The following is a 25245-nucleotide window of genomic DNA, read 5'->3' as shown; positions in this document are numbered from 1 at the left end:
ATGAGGGGCAGGTATGTCATTTGCATAAGGAGGAAGGCAACCAAGTGGTGGCGTGGGAGAAGGTTGGAAAAATCTAGGACACGTGTGCTTGAGGGTTCTGGTGTGAGGCACTGTTAAGTAAGCACAGAGAAGGGAGTAAGTGTGAAGTCTGAGTCAGGTTCGGGCTGGGTCTTGGGATCACTGGCCCTCCCACACCACCAGGCCACAGGGCTGGACTTGGCTTCTGGGCAGTGGGGAGCTTTGGGGAGAAAAGCATTGGAGTATGTCCTAGGCAATCATTTATCCGTGAAACAAGCATTCATTAGAGGTCTGCAATGTGCCAGCCCTTGGCTAAGCAAGGGAGGGGTCAAGGAGGATCATGATGTAGTCAGTGTCAACACGCAGCATGCCATCTATTCCAGGATGAGTCTTGAAAGGTGATCCCATGGAGAAGTGGTGGTCTAGGCAGAGGTAACAGAGAGGTGTGGAAAATCACGACCTGTGGGTGACGATTTGGCTAGAACATCAGAATCAATGGGGGCACATTCCTGGGCCCCACCCCATCACCACAGTCAGAACCTTTCGGGGTGGGGCTCCAGACGTGTGCGTTTTCACAAGCTTGTTGGTGATTTCTGTCAGGAAGTTTGAGAATCCTGGGCTAGAGCCATGGGTAGGAGCACAGAAAATTTGGAGATGTGGTTAGAGAGAGCTTTGAATGCCCAGCAAGGAGTTTGGACTTGATCCTGGAGGCAGTAGTGAGCCAAGGGAGGTTTTAAAAGAGCAAAGAGGGGACAGAAGCCTATGGGTCACCCTTCCACATTTCCTTTCCAAACGCCAGTGACCTTCATGCCTCTCCATGGGGCCCCTCCATACCTTCCACCCAAGACTGGTCCCCAGTCCCTGACCTTGGCTCCCGTCTGCAGCCCGGTGACATCCATCATCGCCGCTGTGGTGGGCATTCTGCTGTTCATGGTTATGGGGACAGTGCTCGGTATCCTAATCAGGAGGCGGCGGCAGAAGATCCGGAAGTACACGATGCGGAGGCTGCTGCAGGAAACCGAGGTGAGGCGGTCGGAGGGCTTCCCCACCTGCCTGGGGGCGACAGCCCAACCCCCCAGGCACTGACGCAGGTTCACCCCCTCTCCCCAGCTGGTGGAGCCGCTGACACCTAGTGGAGCAATGCCCAACCAGGCTCAGATGCGAATCCTCAAAGAGACGGAGCTGAGGAAGGTGAAGGTGCTTGGATCCGGAGCTTTTGGCACAGTCTACAAGGTCAGGAAAGGGGCCAAACGGGGCGGGTGGTCCCAGAGGATGTGTCCGTGTGTGGCCAAGGGTTCTGCTGGGGCTGGGGAAGGCAGCCCAGAGCTGGGGGTACTGACATTTGGTAGGGTCGTTACAGAGGCTAGAACAAGGGGAAAGGTAGTAGGGCTACACAGTGAGGTTGTTGCTAAACTGTGCGGTTGGCTCAAGGGTGGGGAACACAAGCAGTGACTTTCTGGATGGCTGCGTTTTGATCTGGTCGGCCTGTCTCCTGCTCATGTCTTCCTTCTTCTACCCAGGGCATCTGGATCCCCGATGGGGAGAATGTGAAAATACCAGTGGCCATCAAAGTGTTGAGGGAAAACACATCTCCCAAAGCCAACAAAGAAATCTTGGATGTAAGCTCCTCCACCCTCCAGCCAGGAACACAGCAGGGACCCCTGGTTACAGGTCTGGGCTCTAGGCTCCCTCTTCACTGGAATTTGAGGAGATACTTTGTGTTATTCCCAAACCTCCACCTCTAACCTCCCCAGTCTGTAGGCTCTGGCTCTGGTTTGTGTTGGATAGGGCTGGATCCAGTGAGGGTCCCCAGGCACACGTTGGCCCTTAGGAGGGGCAGGTGGCGGTTGGGGTTTGTGGTCTCCCACACCCTCTGAGTGTGTCCCCTTGCCCCCAGGAAGCATATGTGATGGCTGGTGTGGGCTCCCCGTATGTGTCACGCCTCCTGGGCATCTGCCTGACCTCCACGGTGCAGCTGGTGACACAGCTTATGCCCTATGGCTGCCTCCTAGACCATGTCCGGGAACACCGGGGGCGCCTGGGCTCCCAGGACCTGCTGAACTGGTGTGTACAGATTGCCAAGGTATGCACTGCGGAGGGCTGGGCTCTATGGGTGCCTTTGGGAGCAAGCCTGTCTCCGTCCTGGGCGAGTGTGGCCAGAGCACGATCAACAAGGATGCCTCCAATCCCAGGGCATGAGCTACCTGGAGGACGTGCGGCTTGTGCACAGGGACCTAGCTGCCCGGAACGTGCTGGTCAAGAGTCCCAACCATGTCAAGATCACAGATTTTGGGCTGGCTCGGCTCCTGGACATTGATGAGACGGAGTACCACGCGGATGGGGGCAAGGTTAGAGGAGGGAGCGGAGAGAGGCGAGGTGGGGTCTGGGCCCCGGGAGAACTCCGAGAGTGGCCATCCCCTGACACACCTAGTTCAAGGTCTTCTCTGCTCTCCCAGGTGCCCATCAAGTGGATGGCGTTGGAGTCCATTCTCCGCCGACGGTTCACCCACCAAAGTGATGTGTGGAGCTACGGTACATGGTGGGGAGGTGGGGACAGGACTCCTCGCGGTCCTGTCCATGGTGGGGGTGTAGGTGAAAGGAGGAGAACGGATGGAGATACTTCAACATAAATGTGGGATGGAAGGGAGTGGCTGCCAGTCTTCATCTGCCAGGCTCTGTACATGCTCCAGGGATTGGGGAAAGACTAAAGGTAGTTCCTGCCCGTTAGCGGCACACACCTCCCCTCGCTGCCCCATGATGCCAGGCTCTCGGACAGAGCCTCTGGGGCTTGTACCCTAAAGCTGTGTTGCCTCCATCTCAACCCTGTTTCTGCCCCAGGTGTGACTGTATGGGAGCTGATGACTTTTGGGGCCAAACCTTACGATGGGATCCCAGCCCGGGAGATCCCTGACCTGCTGGAGAAGGGGGAACGACTGCCTCAGCCCCCCATCTGCACCATCGATGTCTACATGATCATGGTCAAATGTGTGTGGTTGAGCTGTGCTGGCTGCTTGGAGGGGTGGGAGGTCCTGGGTGGAGGGGTCTGTCAAGGGTTGAAAGCAGGATGTATATGGACCCAGGGGCCCTGGCATGGTTCAGGGAGCTGCAAGAGTCGCACTTCAGACTGACCAGACGGTGGTGCAGTGGATAGAGTGTCAGACTGGGACGCAGAGGACCAGGTTCAAAGCCCCAGAGTTGCCAACTTGAGCATGGGATCATAGACATGATTCCATGGTCGCTGGCTTGAACAAGGGGTCCCTCACTCTGCTGTAGCCCCCCACCCCCGTCAAGGCACATATGAGAAAGCAATCAATGAACTAAGGAGCCACAACAAAGAATTGATGCTTCTCATCTCTCTCCCTTCCTGTGTCTATCCTTCTGTCTCAAAAAAAAAAGTCTCACTTCCCTTCACAACACCAGAGGAGCAGCTAGAAAGAGACTTATATGCAAAATAAAAAGGGCAAACTTCAAGATTTCTCAAAGTTGTCTCTTGTCACCCACCTAAGGGCTTTGGACTAATCACTAGAACAGCTTGGAACGGGAGGGGGCGGGGCCCACAGGCTGCCACTGGAACTGCCATGCTGAACTTTCTCCCGCCCCCAGGTTGGATGATTGACTCTGAATGTCGGCCTCGGTTCCGGGATTTGGTGGCTGAATTCTCCCGCATGGCCAGGGACCCCCAGCGCTTTGTGGTCATCCAGGTATTAGACCATATCCCTGCTTATGACTAAGCACTCTTCTGCAGAGGGTGGAAAGGGAGATGACTCCTGGGTCCCAGGCTGCCAAGCCCAGCCCTTGCCTGACTCATCATGCCTCTTGTACCTTCCTGAGCCTTCCTCAGGAGGCTGAGCACTGGGCTGGGGAGAGGCCGCCAAGCTGTCTCCCTTCTCCCCAGAACGAGGACTTGGGCCCTGCCAGTCCCTTGGACAGCACCTTCTACCGATCACTGCTGGAGGATGACGATATGGGGGACCTGGTGGATGCTGAGGAGTACCTGGTACCTCAGCAAGGCTTCTTCTGCCCAGACCCTGCCCCGAGTGCTGGGGGCACGGCCCACCTAAGGCATCGCAGCTCATCCACCAGGGTCAGTGTCCTTGGTCACACTGTGGTGGGTGTGGTTTCCTCTCCTGACCCCAATGCACCAGGATCTCTTTCTCTGATGTCCCTCCCAACCACCACCTCTCGTGGAGATCCAATTTTCCTTTAAGGACCCCTACTGTCTTCCAACCCATGACCTCATTCTCCCCATGGTGACTGTGCCATACCCCAGGGTGACTTGGTTTATCTCCTGTGACCCTGTCATCTCCCATAGTCTCTATCTCAAATCCATGAATGAACCCCATCATGACCTTCTCTCTTGTCCCCAGAGTGGTGGCGGTGAGCTGGCACTGGAGCCCGCTGAGGAGGAGCCCCCCAAGTCCCCACTGGCACCATCAGAAGGGGCGGGCTCTGATGTGTTTGATGGCGACTTGGGAGTGGGGGCAGCCAAGGGGCTGCAGAGCCTCCCCCCACACGACCCCAGCCCTCTACAGCGGTACAGTGAGGATCCCACGGTACTCCTGCCCCCCGAGACTGATGGCTATGTTGCCCCCCTGACCTGCAGCCCCCAGCCAGGTATGGAGTCCAGGTCTGAGCTGAGAGATTGGGAGGTGGGCGAGTTGGGGACCCACTGTGGAGGCTGTGGTAGTCGCTAGGATACACGGGTTCCTTTCCCTAACCAGTCCCCTTCTCTTGCCCTTTCAGAATACGTGAACCAGCCAGAGGTTTGCCCGAAGCCCCCCTCACCCCTCGAGGGCCCTCTGCCTCCTCGACCTGCAGGTGCTACTCTGGAAAGGCCCAAGACTCTCTCCCCTGGGAAGAATGGGGTTGTCAAAGACGTTTTTGCCTTTGGGGGTGCTGTGGAGAACCATGAGTATTTGGCACCCCGTGGCAGGGCTGCCCCTCAGCTCCACCCTCCTCCAGCCTTCAGCCCAGCCTTCGACAACCTCTATTATTGGGACCAGAACCCATCAGAGCGGGGCTCTCCACCCAGCACCTTTGAAGGGACCCCTACAGCCGAGAACCCGGAGTACCTGGGTCTGGATGTGCCAGTGTGACCCAAAAGGCCAAATCCGCTGTGGCCCTGCTGAATGGACTGGGGGAGGCCTGACTTCTGGCTTGTGTCAGGACAACACAGGGAGAGAGGGCCCTTGGACCACAGCCAGTGGAACCTGCCACGCCAGGAACCTTCCTATTCCAATTCCCAGGCGGCTAAGACAGGCCCAGCCTGGTTGGAAAAAGAGACAGCTGTGGGAAGGAAGTCTTCATTAATTTGGAGCCCTGTCTCAGCAGACTCTAGGGTCCACTGGATGCCACAGCCACAATCTCGACCTTGGGAGCAGCCCAGCCTGGCTGTCTTCCAGATCCCTTGCCCTGAAGGGTTTAGGGAAGCCGGGCCTAGGACGGGAAGAGGCCCGAAGAGAGTGTCTAGGACAAAAGCAATCCATTCAGAGACTGTCTGAGTCCCAGCTCTGCTCCCAGGACAATTGGAGCAGCAGCAGTGCCCCAGGCTAGCCCTTGTACAGAGTGTTTTTTTGTTTTGACATATACTTTTTGTGTTTTTTTAAAGAAAGATGAAATACAGAGAGTGGGTATTGTGGAACAAGGGGTGGTCCCTGGGTTTGGGAAAGGGATGTCCCTTCTCCACACCTACTTTTTCCATCTGCAAATATATTTTGGAAAACAGCTGGGCACTAGTGTATGTCTGGGGGTAGCTCTGCCATCCCTTACTGCTCACCTCCGAACTCATCTTTTCCTGGACGGAATAACTAGCAATCTTTAGGAAGCTTGAATGAAAGCCTATTTTCCAACTTCCTGGCTTTTGGGTGGGGTTGGGGGTTCTGAGAGCATTTTGCTTAGAAAAAAACCAAATTCCTAAGGCTACCCACACTCCATAATGGGGTAATTTCTTCCCTATGGGTAGGGGAAGTTGGGGGAGAGGTGGCAGGAAGAAGAGGCAGTGTCCACTATGTGGCTCATTTTCCTTGCCTTGGCTATGAGGAGATCATTGCATTAGAAAGAGCTCTCCAGAAAAAGCCCTCCAACTCAGCACAGCCACCCTGGTGGCATGAGCGCTGGGCTGACTTCTCTGCTTCTGCTCCTCCCCATACTCACAGATTGGACATAATACACACTAGTTGGCACAGGCGTTTGTAGTGCCACTTTATTGTCAATAGCTGACATTACCTGGGGTTAATAGAAAATAAATTAGGACTACAATGGCTAAACTGAAGAGGGAAGCAGGCTTTTGTGGACACTAATCCCGGGAAGAGGTACAAGGTGGCTGTGGTAATGTCAATAGAGAGGTTTTTCCAAACTCCATATCAACAGATGTTTCTACTCTCCTGGTACCCAAAGGGCCAAAGTGGAGGTCAGGGTCTCTTAGCTACCAGGAAGTAAGTGAAGGGAAAGGCAGTGGAGAGCCCTCAGCAGGACCAAAGGGGAAACCAAGGCTTGGATCCCCGAACAGAGCAGGAACCTGGAGCCCCATTGTGATCACAGGATGACACAGGGAGGACGACTGTTGGTGATCTTTTCTAGGGGTTCTCCGTTACTGGCTCTTCGAATGGCCTCAATGAGCTAGAAGGCAGAGATATGGAATAGGATTATGTACTGTACAGGCATGGTGAACCAGGGGTGCTCCCAACGTTGCAAATACTTACATCTTTCTCATAAGGAAAGCCCCCATTCTCCAGCTTGGAAAATACCAGCTGTCCATTGATCTCGATCTCGAAGGCCCCTAGTATTAAATAAACCAATGAATGAACTGTATGCTGAGATCAGGCAAAAGTCCGGAGGTCCTCCATACTCAGACTTCACACAAGCTCCTCCATGTCCTCCACCGGCCCCGTTAGAGACTTGAGTTCTTTAAGTCATTTCCCAACTCGGAATCAGGAACCTACAGGAGGTGTCATATGCGTGTCCTTTTCTTTGAACTCAATGAAGGGCTCCCTCTCCTTCAAATCAATACTTCTCTAGTCTCACCAGTTTTTTTTCTATAGGAGTCATCTGTGGCTCCCTCACATATGAAAGGGGAGTCAAGTTGTCTGGACATTTTACTACGTGCCAGTTGCTGCTGGACACTAAAATAGCCGATGCCAGACACAGCAGTAGAGCTGGGGATTTAGGATACTGACTCAGCAGGTGTTCGGCGAGCCTCACCTGTGCCCCCCAGGCGCGACTCGATTTCGATGCCAGGATACTGCTCCTTCACGGCACTCGCCAACTCCAGGTAGGTCGCCTCAAAGCCGCAGGGTTCACTAGGGACAAGATACCTGGCGTCCGCTTGCGTTTCGGGGTACGGACCTCCCGTGGACCCACCCCCGTCCGGACCGGGAGCTCACCGGCCGGAGCCGCTCACCAGTACTCCACCACGATGCGGACCCCACTGCCGGGTTCGAGCTCCCCGGGATGGGGCGCTGCGGACGTCGGCCCCAAGTCCCCGCTCATTGCGGCCCGCTCTGCTTCAGCCGCTGCTTCCGGGTGTGACGCAAAGCCGCGGGCACGTAAAGAGGCGGAGCCGCGCATTACGTCCGGGCGCCCCCTGCAGGCGGCGGCTGCCGCTGTGTTTTGATCCTAACCTTAGCCAGAAGGCTCCCAGGTGAGTGGGCCAGTGCAGACAACGTTCTGAGGGTCCCGAGTTTGTCCTACACCTGGTATCCGCTGCACTTCATAGCCTTATTTAATCTAACGAAATATTTTAAACTGCAAAGCGCTTTGCAGAAAGAGAATGTGGAGCAAGGGCTCTCAGGGCCTGGGGTCAGCTGATGATGTGGAATAGTTGCCATTTCTCGCTAACAGGTATTTATTTTTAAAATTTTTTAAATTTTTATTTTAGTGAGAGAAGAAGGGAGGGATGGAGGGAGGGACAGAGAGAGAGAGAGAGGGACATAGATCTGTTCCTGTATGTGCCCTGACCAAGGTTCAAACCCGCAACCTCTGCACTTCGGGATGATACTCTAACCAACGGAGCCTTCTGGCCAGGATGGCATTTTAAAACAACCCATAGTCACACACTCTTAGTTATGTATTCAGTATTTTTATATTCTATGAACGTATTCTATATTCAGTATTATGACTCCTAATCTCTAAACTGTTGATAATACCCGGGGCAGTGAGCGCAGGTTTGGAGCTTCCACTCCCTTAGGCTCTATGCTCCCATCACGGGCTTCCATTCTGCACCTCCGTCAGCTCAGCCTCACTACAGGCTGGCATCATTATTCCCATTTTGCGACTCTAGAAATGGAGGCTGTCTTGCTGTCTCTTCTCTCCCTGGAGTCCTACTATAGTATATAAACAGGTCACCTGCTCTAGCATTCCTTTAAACCATTCATTTAAAAACAATGGTTTGCCTGACCTGTGGTGGTGCAGTGGATAGAACATCAACCTGGAATGCTGAGATCATGGGTTCAAGGCTATGCGCTTGCCTGGTCATGGCACATACAAGAAGCAACTATGAGTTTATGCTTCCCACTCCTGAACCCCCTTTCTCTCTCTCTCTCTCCTCTCTCTAAAATCAAAAAGTAACTATCAAAATAATGTTTTATAGGCCCTGGCCCATAGCTCAGTTAGTTAGAGTGTCATCCAGATATTCCAAAGTTGTGGATTCCATCCCCATTCAGGGCACATACAAGAATCAACCAATGAATGCCAGTGACCCCTTGCTCAAGCCAACAACCTTGGGCTCAAGCCAGTGATCATAGGATCATGTCGATGAGCTCATGCTCAAGTCAGGGACCTTGGGGTTTCAAACCTGGGCCTCAGCATCCCAGGTCAAGGCTCTATACACTGTACGACCACTGGTCAGATTGTCTATTATCAATTTGTAAGGGTTTTTAATATATTCTGGATACAATGTTCTTAATCACATATATGATTTGCAAATATTTACTCTTTTTTTTTAATTAATTAATTTATTTATGTTTTACAGAGACAGAGAGTGAGTCAGAGAGAGGGATAGACAGGGACAAACAGGAACGGAGAGAGATGAGAAGCATCAATCATTAGTTTTTCATTGCGCGTTGTAACACCTTAGTTGTTCATTGACTGCTCTCTCACATGTGCCTTGACCACGGGCCTTCAGCATACCGAGTAACCCCTTGCTGGAGCCAGCGACCCTGGGTTCAAACTGGTGGGTTTTTTCCTCAAACCAGATGAGCCCGCACTCAAGCTGGCAACCTCAGGGTCCCAAACCCGGGTCCTCTGCATCGCAGTCCGATGCTCTATCCACTGTGCCACCGCCTGGTCAGGCTCAAATATTTACTCTTGGTGTTTGAAAAGTGTTTTTTATTATTTTCTTAGTAGAATCTTTTTTTTTTTTAAAGATTTATTTATTTATTCATTTTAGAGAAGGGGGAAGAAAGAGAGAGAGAGAAGGGAGAGAGAAGGGGAGAGGAGCAGGAAGCATCAACTCTCATATGTGCCTTGACTGGGCAAGCCCAGGGTTTCGAACCGGCGACCTCAGCGTTCCAGGTCGACGCTTTATCCACAGCGCCACCACAGGTCAGGCCTTAGTAGAATCTTTTTTTAATGTTGATTTTATTGATTTTAGAGCAAGGAAGGGAGAAAGAAGGGGAGACAGGAACATCATTCTGTTCCTGTATGTGCCTTGACCAGGGACTGAGCCAGCAACTTCTGCACTTCTGGATGGTGCTCCAACCAACCAAACTCTCCAGCCAGGCTGAGTAGTGTCTTTTGAAAGGCAAGAAATTTTAATTTTTTTTTTCAGAGACAGAAAGTCAGAGAGAGAGATAGATAGGGACAGACAGACAGGAATGGAGAGAGATAAGCATCAGTCATTAGTTTTTCATTGCGACACCTTAGTTGTTCATTGATTGCTTTCTCCTATGTGCCTTGACTGTGGGGTTACAGCAGACCGAGTAACCCCTTGCTCGAGCCAGCGACCTTGGGTCCAAGCTGGTGAGCTTTGCTCAAACCAGATGAGTCTGCACTTAAGCTGGCGAAGTCGGGGTCTCGAACCTGGGTCCTCCGCATCCCAGTCTGACGCTCTATCCACTGCGCCACCACCTGATCAGGCGAAATTTAAATTTTGATGAAGTTTAATATACCAAAATTTTCACTTGGCACTTGTGCCTTTGCTGTTGTATCTGATATACAAAGTCATAAAAATTTTTTCCCATGGTTTCTTCTAGAAGCTTTTTAGTTTTAGCTCTTGTTTAATTTTTTTAATTAATCTTTCTTTTTTTTTTTTCTTTTTTACAGAGACAGAGAGTGAGTCAGAGAGAGGGATAGACAGGGACAGACAGACAGGAACAGAGAGAGATGAGAAGCATCAATCATTAGTTTTTCATTGCACGTCACAACACCTTAGTTGTTCATTGATTGCTTTCTCATATGTGCCTTGACCGCGGGCCTTCAGCAGACCGAGTAGCCCCTTGCTGGAGCCAGCGACCTTGGGTCCAAGCTGGTGGGCTTTTGCTCAAACCAGATGAGCCCGCGCTCAAGCTGGCGACCTCGGGGTCTCGAACTTGGGTCCTCTGCATCCCAGTTCGACGCTCTATCCACTGCGCCACCGCCTGGTCAGGCCAGCTCTTAAGTTTAAGTTGATGGTCTATTTGGTTAATTTTTGTTCATTGTGTGAGTTAAGGATCTTTTTTTTTATTCAGTGAGAGGAGGGGAGGCAGAGAGACAGACTCCTGCATGTACCCCAAACAGGATCCACCTGGCAAGCCCAAAAGGGGATGATGCTCTGCCCATCTGGGGTGTTGCTATGTTGCTCAGCAACCAAGCTCTTCTTAGCACTTGAGGCAGAGATCATGGAGCCATCCTCAGTGCCCAGGGCCAGCTAGCTCCAATTGAGCCATGGCTACATGAGGAAGAGAGAGAGAGAGGGAGAGAGAGAGAGAAGCGAGAGGGTGAGGGATGGAGAAGCAGATGGGCACTTCTGTGTGCCCTGACCAGAAATTGAACCTGGGACATCCACACACTGGGCCAACACTCTGCCACTGGGCCAACAAGCAAGGGGCCATGAGTTAAAGATCTAAATTCATCTTTTTGCATGTGGATATTCAAATTGTCCCAGAACCATTTATTGAAAAGACTATCCTTTCACACATTGAGTGGTCTTGGCACTTTTGTCAAAAACCATTTGACAAGCCCTGGCTGAGTGGCTCAGTGGATAAAGCGTCGTCCCTGGGTGCCGAGGTGCCGGGTTTGATATCTAGTCAAAGCACATACAGGAAGCGATGGAGCGAGTTACCTGTAGTTGATTCTTCTCTCTCTTCCCCACCCTGCCTCTCTCTGCTTCCCTCTCAAATCAATGGGAAAAGAAATTAACCAGAAATGTAAAGGTTTATATTTGGACTCATGACTCCTTATTTTTTTAAAATTGATTTTAGAGAGAGAAAGAGACATCCGTTTGTTGTTCCACTTATGTATGCATGCATTGGTTGATTCCTTTACGTGACAAGATGAGGAATAGAACCCGCAACCTTGGCGTATCAGGATGATGTTCTAACTAACTGAGCTACCTGCCAGGGCTGGACCCTTTTATTTATTGATTGATTGATTTTAGAGAGACCAAGAGAAGAAGAGAGAAAGAGAGAAAGGAGCATTCATTTGTTGTTCCTCTTAGTTGTACATTCATTGGTTGTTTCCCACAAGTTCTCTGACTGGAGCTCAAACCCACAACTTTGGCATTGCAAGATGATGCTCCAACCTACTGAGCAAACTAGCCAGGGCCCAAGGCTGGACTCTTGATTCTGTTTCATTGATCTATAAATCTGTTTTTTATTGTTTCTTTATTTTATTTTTTATTTTTTTGACAGAGACGAAGAGAGAGTCAGAGAGAAGGACAAATTAGGGACAGATAGACAGGAAGGGAGAGAGATGAGAAGCATCAATTCTCTGTTGTGGCACCTTAGTTGTTCAATGATTACTTTCTCATAAGTGCCTTGACTGAGGGGGCTACAGCAGAGCGAGTGACCTCTTGCTCAAGCCAGTGACCTTGGGCTCAAGCCAGCGACCTTGGGCTTCAAACCAGAGACCTTTGGGCTCAAGCCAGCGACGATGGATCATGTCTATGATCTCACACTCAAGCCAGTGACCCTGCACTCAAGCTGGTGAGCCTGTGCTCAAGCCGATGGACCTGCGCTCAAGGTGGCAACCTCAAGTTTCGAACGTTGGTCTTCTGTGTCCCAGTCCGACGCTCTATCCACTGTGCCACCGCCTGGTTGGGCTGTTGTTTATTTTATTTTAAAAAAATTCAGATACAATTTATACACAGATTCACCCTTTGGAGTGTACCTTTCCATGAGTCCTGACACACACAGTTGTACATCCACCATCATGACCAAAATACACAACAGCCCACTACCTCTCACAAGTCCCTGTACCCCTTCAGCCCCTCTCCCCCACCCCAGTGCCGATCTGCCTTCTGTCCTTATAGTTCCAACCCCCTCCAGAAATCCATATAAATGAAATCTTACAGCACTCAGCCCTCTGAGTCTGGCTTCCCTTTCCAACCTATCCTTCAACATCCAGAGGATCACTTTGGAAAGATCTTCCCAAAATATAAATCTGCTTGCTCCTCTGTGCCTCTGCTTAAACCCAGATAGACCCTGCAGGGTCTGGCCTCTGCCCATAGTTCCTGCTGGTCCGGACCGACAGGATGGATGGCTCTTAAACCTGGTTTACAGTACAACCACCTGAGGGCTTGTCAATACCACACATTCCTGGGTCTTGGCCTCAGAGACAGATTCAGTAGCTGGGGAGGAGCACAGCGATCTGTTTTTTATACAAGCCAAGGGCGATCTGGGAGGAAAGTGGTCACAGGCCACACTCGGAGAAACACAGCTAAGTCCAAAGCACTTGCCTTTCCCCACACCTTCCACGCCTACTTCCTTGCCCCAGACACCTTTCCCTCTGCTCAATTGTCACTTCCACGGAGAAGTCTAACCTAACTCGGTGAGTCATTCTCTCGGCATAGCTGTCACCTGTAATCTATTATTTGTATAATTCTTTGATTAACATCAGTCTCCCTGACTGGGCTGCATGAGGACAAGGGCGGGGTTTATTTTTGTTGCTCGCCACTGGATCCCCAATAACAAGCATGGAGTTGGCGTATAGTAAATACATACTTAACAAATATTAGTTGAATGAATGAAGGAATGATTGAGTGAATTGTCTCCTGCGCCTTCCACAAGCTGCTCCATGGCCCAGGTGACCTTGCCCCCTCCTCCACTTCTTTGTTTGGTCCATTCATACCGGTTTTTCCTAGGAAAACCCCGTTCGGAAAAAGTTGAGGCTGGAGCCACTTCTCCTGGTCTACCAGGGCAGACCTCTTATCACTCCGTGGATTGTTTGTTTACCCAACCATTACCCACTTCAGGCCGGGAGGAGGCCTCCGCCTTTGATCTCAGCTTCTCGGGTCCTCCCCCAGCCCTCCTGTTTGCCTAGTGCTGAAGGAGAGAGCTAAAGTGAGCTCTCTCCGGGAGTCCCCTGGCACCTGGCCACATCTTTGCCTAGGTCCTCCTCCCACCAAGAGACCCTGACTTACCCCTGCAATTTCAGAAGGAGAAACTGAGCCCCTACACTTTGCTCAGAGGGAGGACATACCCTGGATACCTCTGAGGAGCTAGAATGCAGCCTGGGTGGCCAGATTGGCTGGAGGTCAAGGGGCAGGCCATGTTGCTGGTCTTCCCTCTGGTTGGCTTCCCACTTTAGCTGAGTGCCCTTTGCCCTAGGGGGTGGGACCCAGAGCCCCCTAGCTTGGCCAATGAACAGGTCAGATTTGGGGAGGGGGCAGGGGAAGAGTGGGCGGGGCCGATTCTCTTTACACCTTCCCGCCCCCAGCCTCTCCCTTCCGGGGGATAAGAACTCCAGATCTACGTTCTCGAGGCTGCTCAGTTCGACTGTCTCCGTCTCTTCCCTGGCACCTGCTGCCAGTCTAAGAAGGGCAAAAACAATCCCAGCCGGCGTAGAATTTCAGAGAGTCCCCGCCTCCGGTGTTTACTCCTCCCAGGCCCCTCCCCCAAGCCCCGCCCCCACCTGCATGAGATAATTTTAGTTTCCTTGGGCCAGGAGCGGGTACACACAGGGCTTACCCTCCTCCCACCCCCACAGCTACGTCCAAAGTCGGGACACCCTCCTACCACCTGTAGAGAAGAGGGAGTGGATTTGAAATCAAGTCCAGGTAGGTATCTGGGGTCCCTAGACTGAGCCGGACTTCGGAGTCTGTATCCTGGCTTCGCCAGGTAAGGGGACGGAGATCGATCCCAGGCGACAACCTGCTCTCACCCCCCCCCCCTCCCGCCCAGCCGCGCGAGGGCCCCAGGCTGTGTCCATATCAGGGCCAGGAGCTGGCTGGCTGCCCAGGTGAGCGGCTGGGCTGCCGACTGGCTTCCCCCTCTTCCCCCTTCAGTGATGTCAGGCCAAGGGCGGGGGCAGGAGGGGGACAGGTAGTTAAGGGCCTGGCGACTCCCTCCCAAACCAGCGGCCCCAGCCAGGTGCGCTAACGCCCAGGGCCCAGGTAAGGACGTAAGCGGGCATTTTATCTTGGGGTGGAAGGATTCGGCCTCCTGCTCTGTTACTTCAGCGGTCTCACTTTCTTTTTTCCTCTAGTTTCTCATCTGGCCCCCTCCTCAACATCTGCCCTCAACTTTCCCTATTCTCATTTACTGTTCTCTCCATTTCTTCCTTCCCTCTCTGTGCCCCCCTCCCCCCCACCTTAGCTCCTGAACAAACTAGCTGATGGGGACTGGGAAGTAAGGTCTCAGGTTCTCTCCTTCAGGAGACGCGGCTTTCCCGCTGAAACTAGTCCCTCCCCATTCCCAGAAGGCGGGCTAGAAGGGGGCCAAATACCCGGGACGCTGCCGGGAGTCACTCCCTGGCTCAGCGTGATTTCACCCGTGAGGTTCCACGGCGGCGTGGCGAGAAGGGGGGGGGCACCTTCCAATTTGGAGAGCAATAAAAGAGAGGGATTGCTAGAGCTCCGTCTCTGCGGATTGTATCTCTGCTCAGGAACACAGGGTCCTGCCTTCGGGTGGAAAGGTGGGGGAGGAGCCGGACGGGGTCCCTCCTGGCTTCAGTACGAATTGGGCTCCCGAGGCTGGCAGGGGGCTGCTGCGGTGGTCTGTGTGCAGCACAGCGCAGCCTGGGGAGAGTGTGTGCTTGGCGGGGAGGGGGGAGATGGGCCAGTATGTTTGAATAGGCTGGAGGAAGACCGCGTTCGGTCGGCTGGATCTCCCTAGCACGTTGGGGATGGAGAATGCACCTGTCCGCGGTTGGAAGGCGTCCCAACCTAACAGCCACTCAAGAATGGCCCCTCTTGATCTGCCTATCCCGGACTCTGCTCTCCCTCTCTCCCTGATACCCTGCTGGGGGCCCTTCACGAAGGCAAGCAGCCTGTAATGATTAACTCCACAGACACTCTAGCATTCTTCCCAAATTAAACTTTAAAAGAGCTGCCCCACCACCCCTCAATTGGGGCGGGTTTTTCTAAGCGAGGGAGTAGGCGGGGTCTCAGGGTCTTGGTCCCTCCCCCCAAATCCTATCACAAAAGCGTTTCCCGCCTTCTTACCTTGGCCCTGCACCCTAAGAGCACCCCAAAGGTTAAGCCTTGACCCTTATAATCAATCTCGATGGGTGCGGGGCGTGGGATACCGGCGAGATCTGAGCCTTCCCCTCCACGACCAGACCCCCCAGCCCAAGCCTCTGCTTTGCCAGCTCCTCCCCCCACCCTAGGGAGCACCGAAGGTGGCCTTGTTTTCAATTGGCCCCAAACACTAGGCCCTTCCACTCCCACTTGGGGACAGCCAGGTGTGGCAGGATTCAGGAAGTAAACAAGGAGGCACACAGAGGGCGGGAAGGAGGGTGGGGCCCGAGCTGCAGGGCAGGAGAGCCTTTGGGGGAAGCCGCTTGGACTGGTAGCATTGAGGGGTCAGATCGATTTGGGGGTTCGGTTTCTTAAAACAGAAGCGAATTTCCTAGGGCTCCAGTTTGAAAAATTTAAGATCTGGCAAGGGGGAGGTCCAGGCCCCAGCACTCGGACCCCAGTTCTCCCATCTCATCTCTTGTCTTGACTGTGCCACTTTTCTCTTGCTGTGGAAGGGTCTGGGGGACAGGGTGGAAGGATCTGAAGACCAGAACCAAGTCTGGGGTTAGCCCTCCTGCCCTCTGAGATCAGACTCTAATCTGATTGAACTTTTCTCTCCCCTTCCACACACGGTCCTGATTCCTCTTCCCTCTTCCTTTGGTGGTGGGGGAGGACCCAGACCTCTGGGCTGTTGGTCTCTGCCTGCCTTCCTCCCTCCTGAAAGGGTAGCCCCTGCAGCTCTTCTCCCTTGTACTCCCTGGAACGAAGCTACCAGGGAGGACTGTTCGACAGAGGTTAGACAGGGTTGGGAGTCAGGCATTGGGTTTCGGTGTTGATTTACTGGTGTCTGTTGATGACCCATGGTGGATATGTCTTTCCCTTCCCAGCAGGACGCAGAGCCCCCTCCCTGGCTCTCTCTCCTGGGCGTTTCCTTATCTGTCTTGACTTTCCACTCCTGCTCCTGGGGTACACCTCTGGCCAAGACACCAGGAGAATGTGTTCTGAGGACTCTCCTCCCCCAGGGGGCATGTGGATGAGTCTCCTGAGCTGGTTTAGTCCTAGGTGTTAGGGGTGGACAGCAGCAGAATGAGAGCCTGGGAGATCCCAGACAAGGGAGGGAGCATTTTCTGTGCGCGCGCGCGCGCGCGTGTGTGTGTGTGTGTGTGTGTGTGTGTGTGTGTGTGTGTATGTTTAAAGATTTTATTTATTGCCTGACCAGGCGGTGGCGCAGTGGCTAGAGCTTCAGACTGGGATGCAGAGAACCCGGGTTTGAGACCCCAAGGTCGCCAGCTTGAGCGAGGGCTCATCTGGTTTGAATAAGGCTCACCAGCTTGAGCCCAAGGTCTCTGACTCGAGCAAGGGGTCACCTGGTCTGCTGTAGCCCCCGGTCAAGGCACATATGAGAAATCAGTCAATGGACAACTAAGGAACTGCAACGAAGAATTGATGTTTCTCATTTCTCTCCCTTCCTGTCTGTCTGTCCCTATCTGTCCCTCTCTCTGACTCTCTGTCTCTGCCACAAAAAAAAAAAAAAAAAAAAAAAAGATTTATTGATTTTACAGGGAGAGAAGAGTGGTGGGGGAGGGGCAGGGAGAAGTATCAACTCATAGTTGCTTCACTCTAGTTCAGGAGTCCCCAAACTTTTTACACAGGGGGCCAGTTCACTGTCCCTCAGACCGTTGGAGGACCGGACTACAAAAAAAAACCTGAACAAATCCCTATGCACACTGCACATATCTTATTTTAAAGTAAAAAAACAAAACAGGAACTAATACAATATTTAAAATAAAGAGCAAGTAAATTTAAATCAACAAACTGACCAGTATTTCAATGGGAACTATGGGCCTGCCGCGGGAGCCGGATAAATGGCTTCAGGGGGCCTCATGCGGCGGGTGGGCCGGCTATAGTTTAGGGACCCCTGCTCTAGTTCATTGGTCGCATGTCTTTGTGCCTTGACTGGGCAAGCCCAGGCTTTCCAACTGGCGACCTCAGCATTCCAGGTCGAAGCTTTAACCACTGTGCCACCACAGGTTAGGCAGGAGGGAGCATTTTTGAGGTTTCTTTGGGTGAGCGAGAGACACCACTGGGATGTTGGCTCCACTCCAGATGGACCTCTGAATCCAGGCCAGGCTTTTCTCTTTTCTGGGTGAGGGGGATACTGGCCTAGGGACTGACTGCAGGTCCCACCTGGACTGGAGAAGTGGAGATTGGCCAAGGGTGGGGAAGGAGGTGATGATGTCAAAGGAGCCTCAGGCCCTCCATCCTCCTCCTAGCCCATGTTGTTCCCTGCCCTGTGCCTCCCCCTTCCTCCCAGGCTGGTAGGTTGGGGGCGGGAGTGGAGGGGGTGGGTAAGAGGCAGGGTTGTTTGTGTTTCTCCTAAGCCAGGAAGTTGTGCAGATGAGTCAAGGTTGAATGGAGAGCCCCAGGCAGCGCTGTCCCGCCCCACCCTGACTTACCTGTCCCCCAAATCCCCCATTCTCTCACTTAAGGGTCAGGGGGCTGCCTCATCCAGGGACACCAATACCAGGTGTCCAAGGCAGCCTAACAACACTGGTCCTGTATCCAGGGATTGGACAGGGGCCTAGAACAGGTGAGGTCTCCCAGGTCCTCCCAGGTCTCAGCCAAAGGGGTCTTGGTTCCTGTGGATAAGGGGTCTGTACCATCTCGACCCGCAGTGGGCATCTTTGCTTCATTTCTTCTATCCTTACTCCTCCTGGTTCCTATGCAGCACCTATGGCTGCTAAGACCGGGGAGGACCCTGGCCCTTCCTAGGAAAGCCAGATGTCTTCAGACCAGTGGGTGGATAAGACAGGTGCACAGTCATTGGCACAGAGTCCCCAGTGCAGTGTCCTGGGAGCCCTTCAGTCTGTTTTTTTTTTTTTTTTTTTAATTTAAATTATATTTATTCATTTTAGAGGAGAGAGAGAGAAGGGGGGAGGAAGCATCAACTCCCATATGTGCCTTGACCTGGCAAGCACAGGGCTTTGAACCGGCGACCTCAGCATTCCAGGTTGACGCTTTATCCATTGTGCCACCACAGGTCAGGCGGGAGCCCTTCAGTCTTAATGTGGGAATTTCAGGAAGGCTTCTCAGAGGAGGTAGCTCTAACACTGGGGCTTCAACAGAGTGGGGCAGGAGGAGGGGCCTAGGGAGCGCACAGGGTTTGAGAGCTGTGGGGCAAGGACACCGGGCTAGGCCAGCCCTCTCCCACCGCAGCTGAGCCTGCCTCCTGCTCTCCTGGTTCCTGTCCTTCCCCACCTCCTTCTCCACTTGGCATCACTCAGCACTTGGGCATGCGTTGCCACAACAGGCTCTGGCAACCAGGTCTGGCAACAAAGCACTGGAAAAACCCGGCGTAGAGCCCAGAGGAGTGAGCGCCCCACACTCGGAGTCAGAGGGGCGGCCCTGTGCCCCGACACTGAGAGCGTGAGCCCCAGTCTGTGGGCTGTGGAATCTGTTGCTGTGCCCCGGCTTGTGGTGGGGTGACCTCGCTCTTCCCCTGGGCTACTTGGGGCTAAAGAAAGAACACTGGCCTAGGAGTCCTAACACTGGGTTCTACTCCCTGGCTCGCCTGTGGGGGAACCAAGACTGCTTCCTTCTCAGGGACTTGGTGTCCCCTTTTGTAAAATGGGCTCACTCTTTCCCCAAAGTCTCCAGGGGAACTCCACTTAGAGGGGGAGCAATGAGATGCTGCGTGAACTCTGAGGGGTGCCTGACAGTCGTGTGAAGTCGGGAGGTCTGGGTCCTCTTGGCCCCTCTCCCCAGGACAGGGGCCACAGGAGCGGCTGCCTTCAGTTCCCTCTTCTCCCTTAGATGTCATGGAGCTGAGTCTGTCTCCACCTCATTGCAGCAGCTCCCCAGAAGACCTGTACCCAGCCCCTGGGACTCCTCCCGGGACTCCCCCCGGGACTCCTCCACCTCCCAGTGCCTCTCTTCCTGGGGAGGTGAAGAGGTCCCAGCCTCTGCCCATTCTGACCAGCAGGTACAGGGGGGTAATGGGGCTGAGGAGGGCTAGGGGCGGGGGGGGGGGCAGTCGGCACTGGGGAATACAGAGAAGCTTGAAGTCAACTTCTCCCCACTCCAAACAGGAAACTTCGAGAGGAGGAGCTGAGGACAACCTCTCTCCCCTCTATCCCCAACCCTTTCCCTGAGCTCTGCAGTCCTCCTTCACAGACCCCTATTCTGGGGGGACCCTCCAGTGCAAGGGGGCTGCTCCCTCGAGACGCCAGCTGCCCCCATGTGAGTTGTCCTGGGAGAGAGAAAGCAGGGATAGGGGGCGCTATGGGGCTGGGGTCGATATAGCATCCCTTTGTGGAAGTGGGGGAATTTGGTCAGGGGTCCCTGAGGGTATCGCAGGTGTGGGAGAGGGGGAAGAACCACCCTTCGCTTTTCCTCAAGCCATCTGCAATTCCTGGGGTGCAGGTAGTAAAAGTGTATAGCGAAGACGGGGCCTGCCGGTCGGTGGAGGTGGCCGCGGGCGCCACAGCGCGCTATGTGTGTGAAATGCTGGTGCAGCGAGCTCACGCCCTCAGTGATGAGAACTGGGGGCTGGTGGAGTGCCACCCCCATCTAGCACTGGGTGAGTTAGGGTACAGGGGCTGCCTGGGCCAGGAGGCAATGTTCCCCACCTTGGGCTAGGCAGGTGGCTCATGCACGAGGCCTGGCTGATCTCCACTGATCCCTGCTTTTTGTCCTTGACCCCAGAGAGGGGCTTGGAGGACCACGAGTCGGTGGTGGAAGTGCAGGCTGCCTGGCCTGTCGGCGGAGACAGCCGCTTTGTCTTCCGGAAAAACTTCGCCAAGTATGAGCTGTTCAAGAGTTCCCCAGTGAGTGTGTGTGTGTGTGTGTTGGGGGGCGGGGGCTCTGGGCAGTGGGCCACCCTGATCCCCAACCTGGACCCTTGATGCCTGACTCTGGACTACTTTTTACCTCAGCACTCCCTGTTCCCAGAAAAGATGGTCTCCAGCTGTCTGGACACACACACGGGCATGTCCCATGAAGACCTGATCCAGGTGAGGAAACACCCCCATTTCATGGGCCAGTCACGATTCCCCAGGATCCCCATTGCTTCTTGGCCCTTAAGCCCTGTGCCTTCCCTCTGGGTGGTGGAGAGAACCCAGCACAGTCCTAAGTGACTGTGGACATGCCCCTTTCCCTGCCAGAGTGTCCGTTTTTTCATCTGTTCAATGGGGACAACTGCATGTGGATCACCTCCTCCCCTAAAGGCGGGTCCTGGGAAGGCGCACATGCGTGCGTGCGTGCGTGCACGCGTGCATGTCTGTGCGTCTGTCAGGCCCCTCAGCCTCTCACCCTCTCCTTGCTCTCTTCTGGCCTCAGAACTTCCTGAATGCAGGCAGCTTCCCAGAGATCCAGGGCTTCCTGCAGTTGCGGGGGTCAGGACGAAAGCTTTGGAAACGCTTCTTCTGCTTCCTGCGCCGGTCTGGCCTCTATTACTCCACCAAGGGCACCTCCAAGGTGAGGTCTTGAGGATGACAGCTCCAGCTCCTCCAAAACCCCATCCTGGTCCTGCTAGGCCCCGCCCCTTCCCTGTTGGAACTCCTGGACCTTTCTCACCTTGGGCCCTGAGACCTTCAGCTGCTCCTCTTTCCTGCCCAGCTTACCTGCCCCAGCAGGTAGCAGTGGGAAAGGCAGGTGAACTGAGTTTGAGTCCTGCTTCTACTTCTATTTGCTATGTGACCTGGGACACTTCTCTCCACCTCTCTGGACCTGATACCTCCTCAGCTGGCTTAGGGGGGCAGTAATTGGGGGGTAGGGTCTGCGTGTACCAAGTCCTTCTATTTGTGCTGAGCAGGATCCGAGGCACCTGCAGTACGTAGCCGATGTGAATGAGTCCAATGCGTATGTGGTGACTCAGGGCCGCAAGCTGTACGGGATGCCCACGGATTTCGGCTTCTGTATCAAGGTGAAGACTGCTCAATCCTCGGGATCCTACCCGGGGCTTTTGATCTCCATCTGGGCCACCCAGACTCCCCTCCCTGCACCCTGCCCCTGCCCTTGCCCCATGGAAACGGGAAACAGATATCTGGTCCTAAAAGCAGATATGGAACCAGCCAGTGTCCTCTCCCCACAGCCAAACAAGCTTCGAAATGGCCACAAGGGGCTTCGCATCTTCTGCAGTGAGGATGAACAGAGCCGCACCTGCTGGCTGTCTGCCTTCCGCCTCTTCAAGGTGAGGCCCTGGGAGTGTCATGGGGCTCTGGCCCCGCCCTCGGAATCCCCAGCATGAGGGAAGATCGGTCTCTAGAATGAGGGGGCATCACAACTTTGCTCTCTCAGCATCTCTGGTCCAAGGCTGGAGTCCCAGCTCTGGCTTTAGGAAGCTCATTATTCAGGAGGCAGAGATGCAGCCCTACCCTTGGGAAGGCCCGGTCTGGGGGGTGTCACGGCCCGAACCCTGGCCCCCGCTTGACCTCAGACCCTCTTTCTCTCTCCACACCCCAGTATGGAGCACAGCTGTATAAGAATTATCAGCAGGCACAATCTCGCCACCTGCGCTCATCCTGCGTAGGATCCCCACCCCTGGTGAGTACACACAGGGGCGTTAGCTGCGGCGAGAACCCAGACTCGTTCTCGGGATACTTGGGTCCTGTTCTGACCTCTCCCCTCCCCATCCTATTCCATGTGCAGAGGAGTGTCTCTGATAACACCCTGGTGGCCATGGACTTCTCCGGCCACGCTGGGCGTGTCATCGAGAACCCCCGGGAGGCTCTGAGTGCAGCCCTGGAGGAGGCCCATGCCTGGAGGGTGAGGGGCCTGCACCCATCTGCATGTTTGTACTGGGGAACATTTCTCCATATGGGTTTCCATGGAGTGGGAGGAAGAGAGGGGTGAGGGGAGGCCCCCAAATGCAGAAAGAGGCTCTACATTCTTGAGGGGCAGGGTACTATCCCAGCTCTGCCCTGACACCCCAATCTTTGTGTCCCCCTTGCCTCTGCAGAAGAGAACGAACCATCGTCTCAGCCTGCCCACCCCATGCTCGGGCACGAGCCTCAGTGCGGGTGAGTGAGGGCCCAGCGTCCCTGGGGGTGGGGCTTCTCTGAGCATTCATGCTGGGTGTGGTTAGGGAGGGGTCCGCTCCTCATGTGACTTCCCGTCTGTCTCCCCATCTCCCCCTCACCTCAGCCATCCACCGAACCCAACCCTGGTTTCATGGACGAATTTCCCGCGAGGAGAGCCAGAGGCTTATCTCCCAGCAAGGCCTGGTAGATGGGTAAGGGACAGGGTTAGGCAGGGCAGCAGGCCCAGGGTTAAGAGAGACCCTGAGTGAAGGCAGCAGCCATGTGACCTTGGCTGATGTGGTCCTGTCTACTGGCAGACTGTTCCTGGTCCGAGAGAGTCAGCGGAACCCCCAGGGCTTTGTCCTCTCTTTGTGCCATCTGCAGAAAGTCAAGCATTACCTTATCCTGCCCGTGAGTAATCCCCTCCTTCCCACGAGTCCTACATTCCTACAGTGGAGACAGGACTCCCAGTAGCCTGTCACCCCTGCCCTCCACTTCTGGTCCCCACTGTCTGGGGTCTCCTCTCTCCTTTCTCCCTGAACAAGCAATGGGGACCTCACCCCTGGCCCAGGAGGGAGCCCCCCGAAGCTCATGCCTCTCCCTGATCCCCCACCCCCTATGGCCACACCCCAGAGCGAGGAGGCGGGCCGCCTCTACTTCAGCATGGACGAGGGCCAGACTCGCTTCACCGACCTGCTGCAGCTCGTGGAGTTCCACCAGCTGAACCGTGGCATCCTGCCCTGCGTGCTGCGCCACTGCTGTACCCGCGTGGCCCTCTGACCACTGCAGAAGCAGGCACATGTCTCGGAGGGTGAACACAGAGGGTGCAGAGGGTGGGGCAAGGGTGGTGAATAATTGGAGGGCTCCCCCACTCCAGTTTTCTCCTCTGCCCCCCACCCTGTACATGCTCAACCCCTCTCCTCAAGGGTGGCCCTCTCCCTTTCATGGAGCTCCTTCCTGGGCACTGCCCTGGGGCAGGGCATTATGGGAGAAGTGGGACAGCCCACGTGGTCTTCTGTCCCGCACTTTGTACAGACTGAGAGGCCAGTTGATCTGCTCTGTTTTATACTAGTGACAATAAAGATTATTTTTGGATACCCCTTTGAGTTCTGTCTGGCAAGACCTGGCTAGCTGAGACGGGGAAGGGGAAAGGAGAGGTGGGCGCCGTGCCTTGGTGAATGTGTCAGGTAGGCAGATGCCACATACTGGCCAGCCTGAATGTTTCTGAGGACAGGGGTGGTCTTGGTCATTCGAGAACCTCCAGTGCCCAGTATGCAGCAGTCGGACCCATGGAGGGTGCCCAGTAACGACTTGTTAAATAAACAAAAGGACAAGGACTGTCATCTGGTGAGATTTCCTGATAGGGCCTAAATCTGTGGAGGTAACACTAATAGGGCCTGGGTGTTGGAGATGAGTCAGACAGCATCCTCATCCTCTACAAGTCCTGGGCTAACTGGTCCTGACAAACACACAGATACGCGTCTGACGCCACCACCAAGTCACAGAACGGCTCCAGAACCTCCCCACATAGTCAACCCCTTCCCTCCTCCCCAACCCTAGATCTGCTTTCTGTCCTAATAGTTTGGCCCCTTCCAGAAAGCCTTGCTGGAATCTGACAGCACTCAGTCTTCTATCCTTCAGCATCCAGAGTGATCTTCCCAAAATAAAAATCTGTTCACTCCCCTGTGCCCCCACTTATGCCCAGATGGGCCCCACACAGTCTGGTCTCTGCTCACTGCCCCTACCAGACTATGCTTTTGTCTAAAAACTTTGGTCTGTGATTTTTAAATAATTTTTAACTGTTATATAATGGGGGACTTGATAATAAATGCTGCAGATTGGCCACACAGGAATCTGCTCCTCAATCTTCAGATCATAGGGATAGACCCTCCAGACATGTGAACCTCAAGTAGACATCATTTCTGTCAAGAAATCAAATCTAAATCTGATCCTCGGGGTCCAATGACTAGTCCAGTGATTTACAACCAGCGTGCTGCAAGAAATTTTAAAACTTGTAATACCTATTTAGTCAGGGGCACTGACCTCTTTCCCTTTGATTGTCAAATTTAAAAAATGACAACAGCCCTGGCCGGTTGGCTCAGTAGTAGAGCGTCAGCCTGGTGTGCAGGAGTCCCAGGTTCGATTCCTGGCCAGGGCACACAGGAGAGGCGCCCATCTGCTTCTCCACCCCTCTGCCTCTCCTTCCTCTCTGTCTCTCTCTTCCCCTCCCGCAGCCAAGGCTCCATTGGAGCAAAGTTGGCCCGGGCACTGAGGATGGCTGTGGCCTCTGCCTCAGGCGCTAGAATGGCTCTGGTTGCAACAGAGCGACGCCCCCTGGTGGGCGTGCCGGGTGGATCCCGGTCAGGCGCATGTCGGAGTCTGTCTGACTGCCACCCCATTTCCAACTTCAGAAAAATACAAAAAAAAAAAATAATTATTATATATATATATATATATATATATATATATATATATATATATATATATATGACAACAGCCCTCACAACAATAACCATTGGGTGTGAATGAATCAAAATTATACCTATTATTTTTTTCAGATCGGCAAAATGAGTATGTATACATTTTGATGTGTCACAGAATTTTAGTAATTAGTTT

General features: G+C 53.8%; 3 protein-coding genes across 7 annotated transcripts in view; 2 read left to right on the top strand and 1 right to left on the bottom strand.

Annotated features, from left to right (window-relative positions):
* The window catches only part of ERBB2 (erb-b2 receptor tyrosine kinase 2), a 28783-nt gene extending 23121 nt beyond the window's left edge, over positions 1-5662 (top strand). The window contains exons 17-27 of the mRNA XM_066364284.1: positions 903-1041; positions 1129-1251; positions 1539-1637; positions 1916-2101; positions 2211-2366; positions 2475-2550; positions 2857-3003; positions 3622-3719; positions 3914-4102; positions 4386-4632; positions 4762-5662. Coding sequence (XP_066220381.1) covers positions 903-1041; positions 1129-1251; positions 1539-1637; positions 1916-2101; positions 2211-2366; positions 2475-2550; positions 2857-3003; positions 3622-3719; positions 3914-4102; positions 4386-4632; positions 4762-5114 — 1813 coding nt within the window. The 3' untranslated portion in view covers positions 5115-5662. The remainder of the gene's footprint in view (positions 1-902; positions 1042-1128; positions 1252-1538; positions 1638-1915; positions 2102-2210; positions 2367-2474; positions 2551-2856; positions 3004-3621; positions 3720-3913; positions 4103-4385; positions 4633-4761) is intronic.
* A 524-nt stretch (positions 5663-6186) lies between these two features.
* MIEN1 (migration and invasion enhancer 1) lies at positions 6187-13724 on the bottom strand. 3 transcript variants are annotated; one of them, XM_066364288.1, is made up of 5 exons: positions 13574-13724; positions 13155-13290; positions 7219-7316; positions 6720-6796; positions 6187-6636 (listed from the first exon to the last, which is right to left on the bottom strand). In XM_066364288.1, exons 2-5 carry the CDS (start codon positions 13277-13279, stop codon positions 6553-6555), a joined length of 384 nt encoding a protein of 127 aa, XP_066220385.1. In that variant the 5' UTR covers positions 13280-13290; positions 13574-13724; the 3' UTR covers positions 6187-6552. The 3 variants fall into 3 exon arrangements, with proteins under 3 accessions (XP_066220385.1, XP_066220387.1, XP_066220388.1); XM_066364290.1 differs by having other exon boundaries at positions 13633-13711; XM_066364291.1 differs by lacking the exons at positions 13155-13290; positions 13574-13724 and adding an exon at positions 7418-7547.
* A 338-nt stretch (positions 13725-14062) lies between these two features.
* On the top strand, positions 14063-23726 carry GRB7 (growth factor receptor bound protein 7). Of its 3 annotated transcripts, none has more exons than XM_066364285.1 (15): positions 14063-14209; positions 19424-19592; positions 19699-19849; positions 20033-20189; positions 20315-20436; positions 20545-20622; positions 20948-21085; positions 21423-21533; positions 21702-21800; positions 22073-22153; positions 22259-22375; positions 22569-22629; positions 22754-22841; positions 22947-23040; positions 23263-23726. In XM_066364285.1, the coding sequence occupies exons 2-15, from the start codon at positions 19429-19431 to the stop codon at positions 23407-23409; spliced, it is 1608 nt and encodes a 535-aa protein (XP_066220382.1). In that variant the 5' UTR covers positions 14063-14209; positions 19424-19428; the 3' UTR covers positions 23410-23726. The 3 variants fall into 3 exon arrangements, with proteins under 3 accessions (XP_066220382.1, XP_066220383.1, XP_066220384.1); XM_066364286.1 differs by lacking the exon at positions 14063-14209 and adding an exon at positions 14429-14545; XM_066364287.1 differs by lacking the exon at positions 14063-14209 and adding an exon at positions 18552-18650.
* The last annotated feature ends 1519 nt before the right edge of the window (positions 23727-25245 follow it).

This window comes from Saccopteryx leptura, chromosome 2, assembly GCF_036850995.1.
Source record: "Saccopteryx leptura isolate mSacLep1 chromosome 2, mSacLep1_pri_phased_curated, whole genome shotgun sequence".
Lineage (NCBI taxonomy): Eukaryota > Metazoa > Chordata > Mammalia > Chiroptera > Emballonuridae > Saccopteryx > Saccopteryx leptura.
Note: the sequence above shows the minus strand (reverse complement) of the source record. Positions and strands in the feature narration are given on the sequence as shown.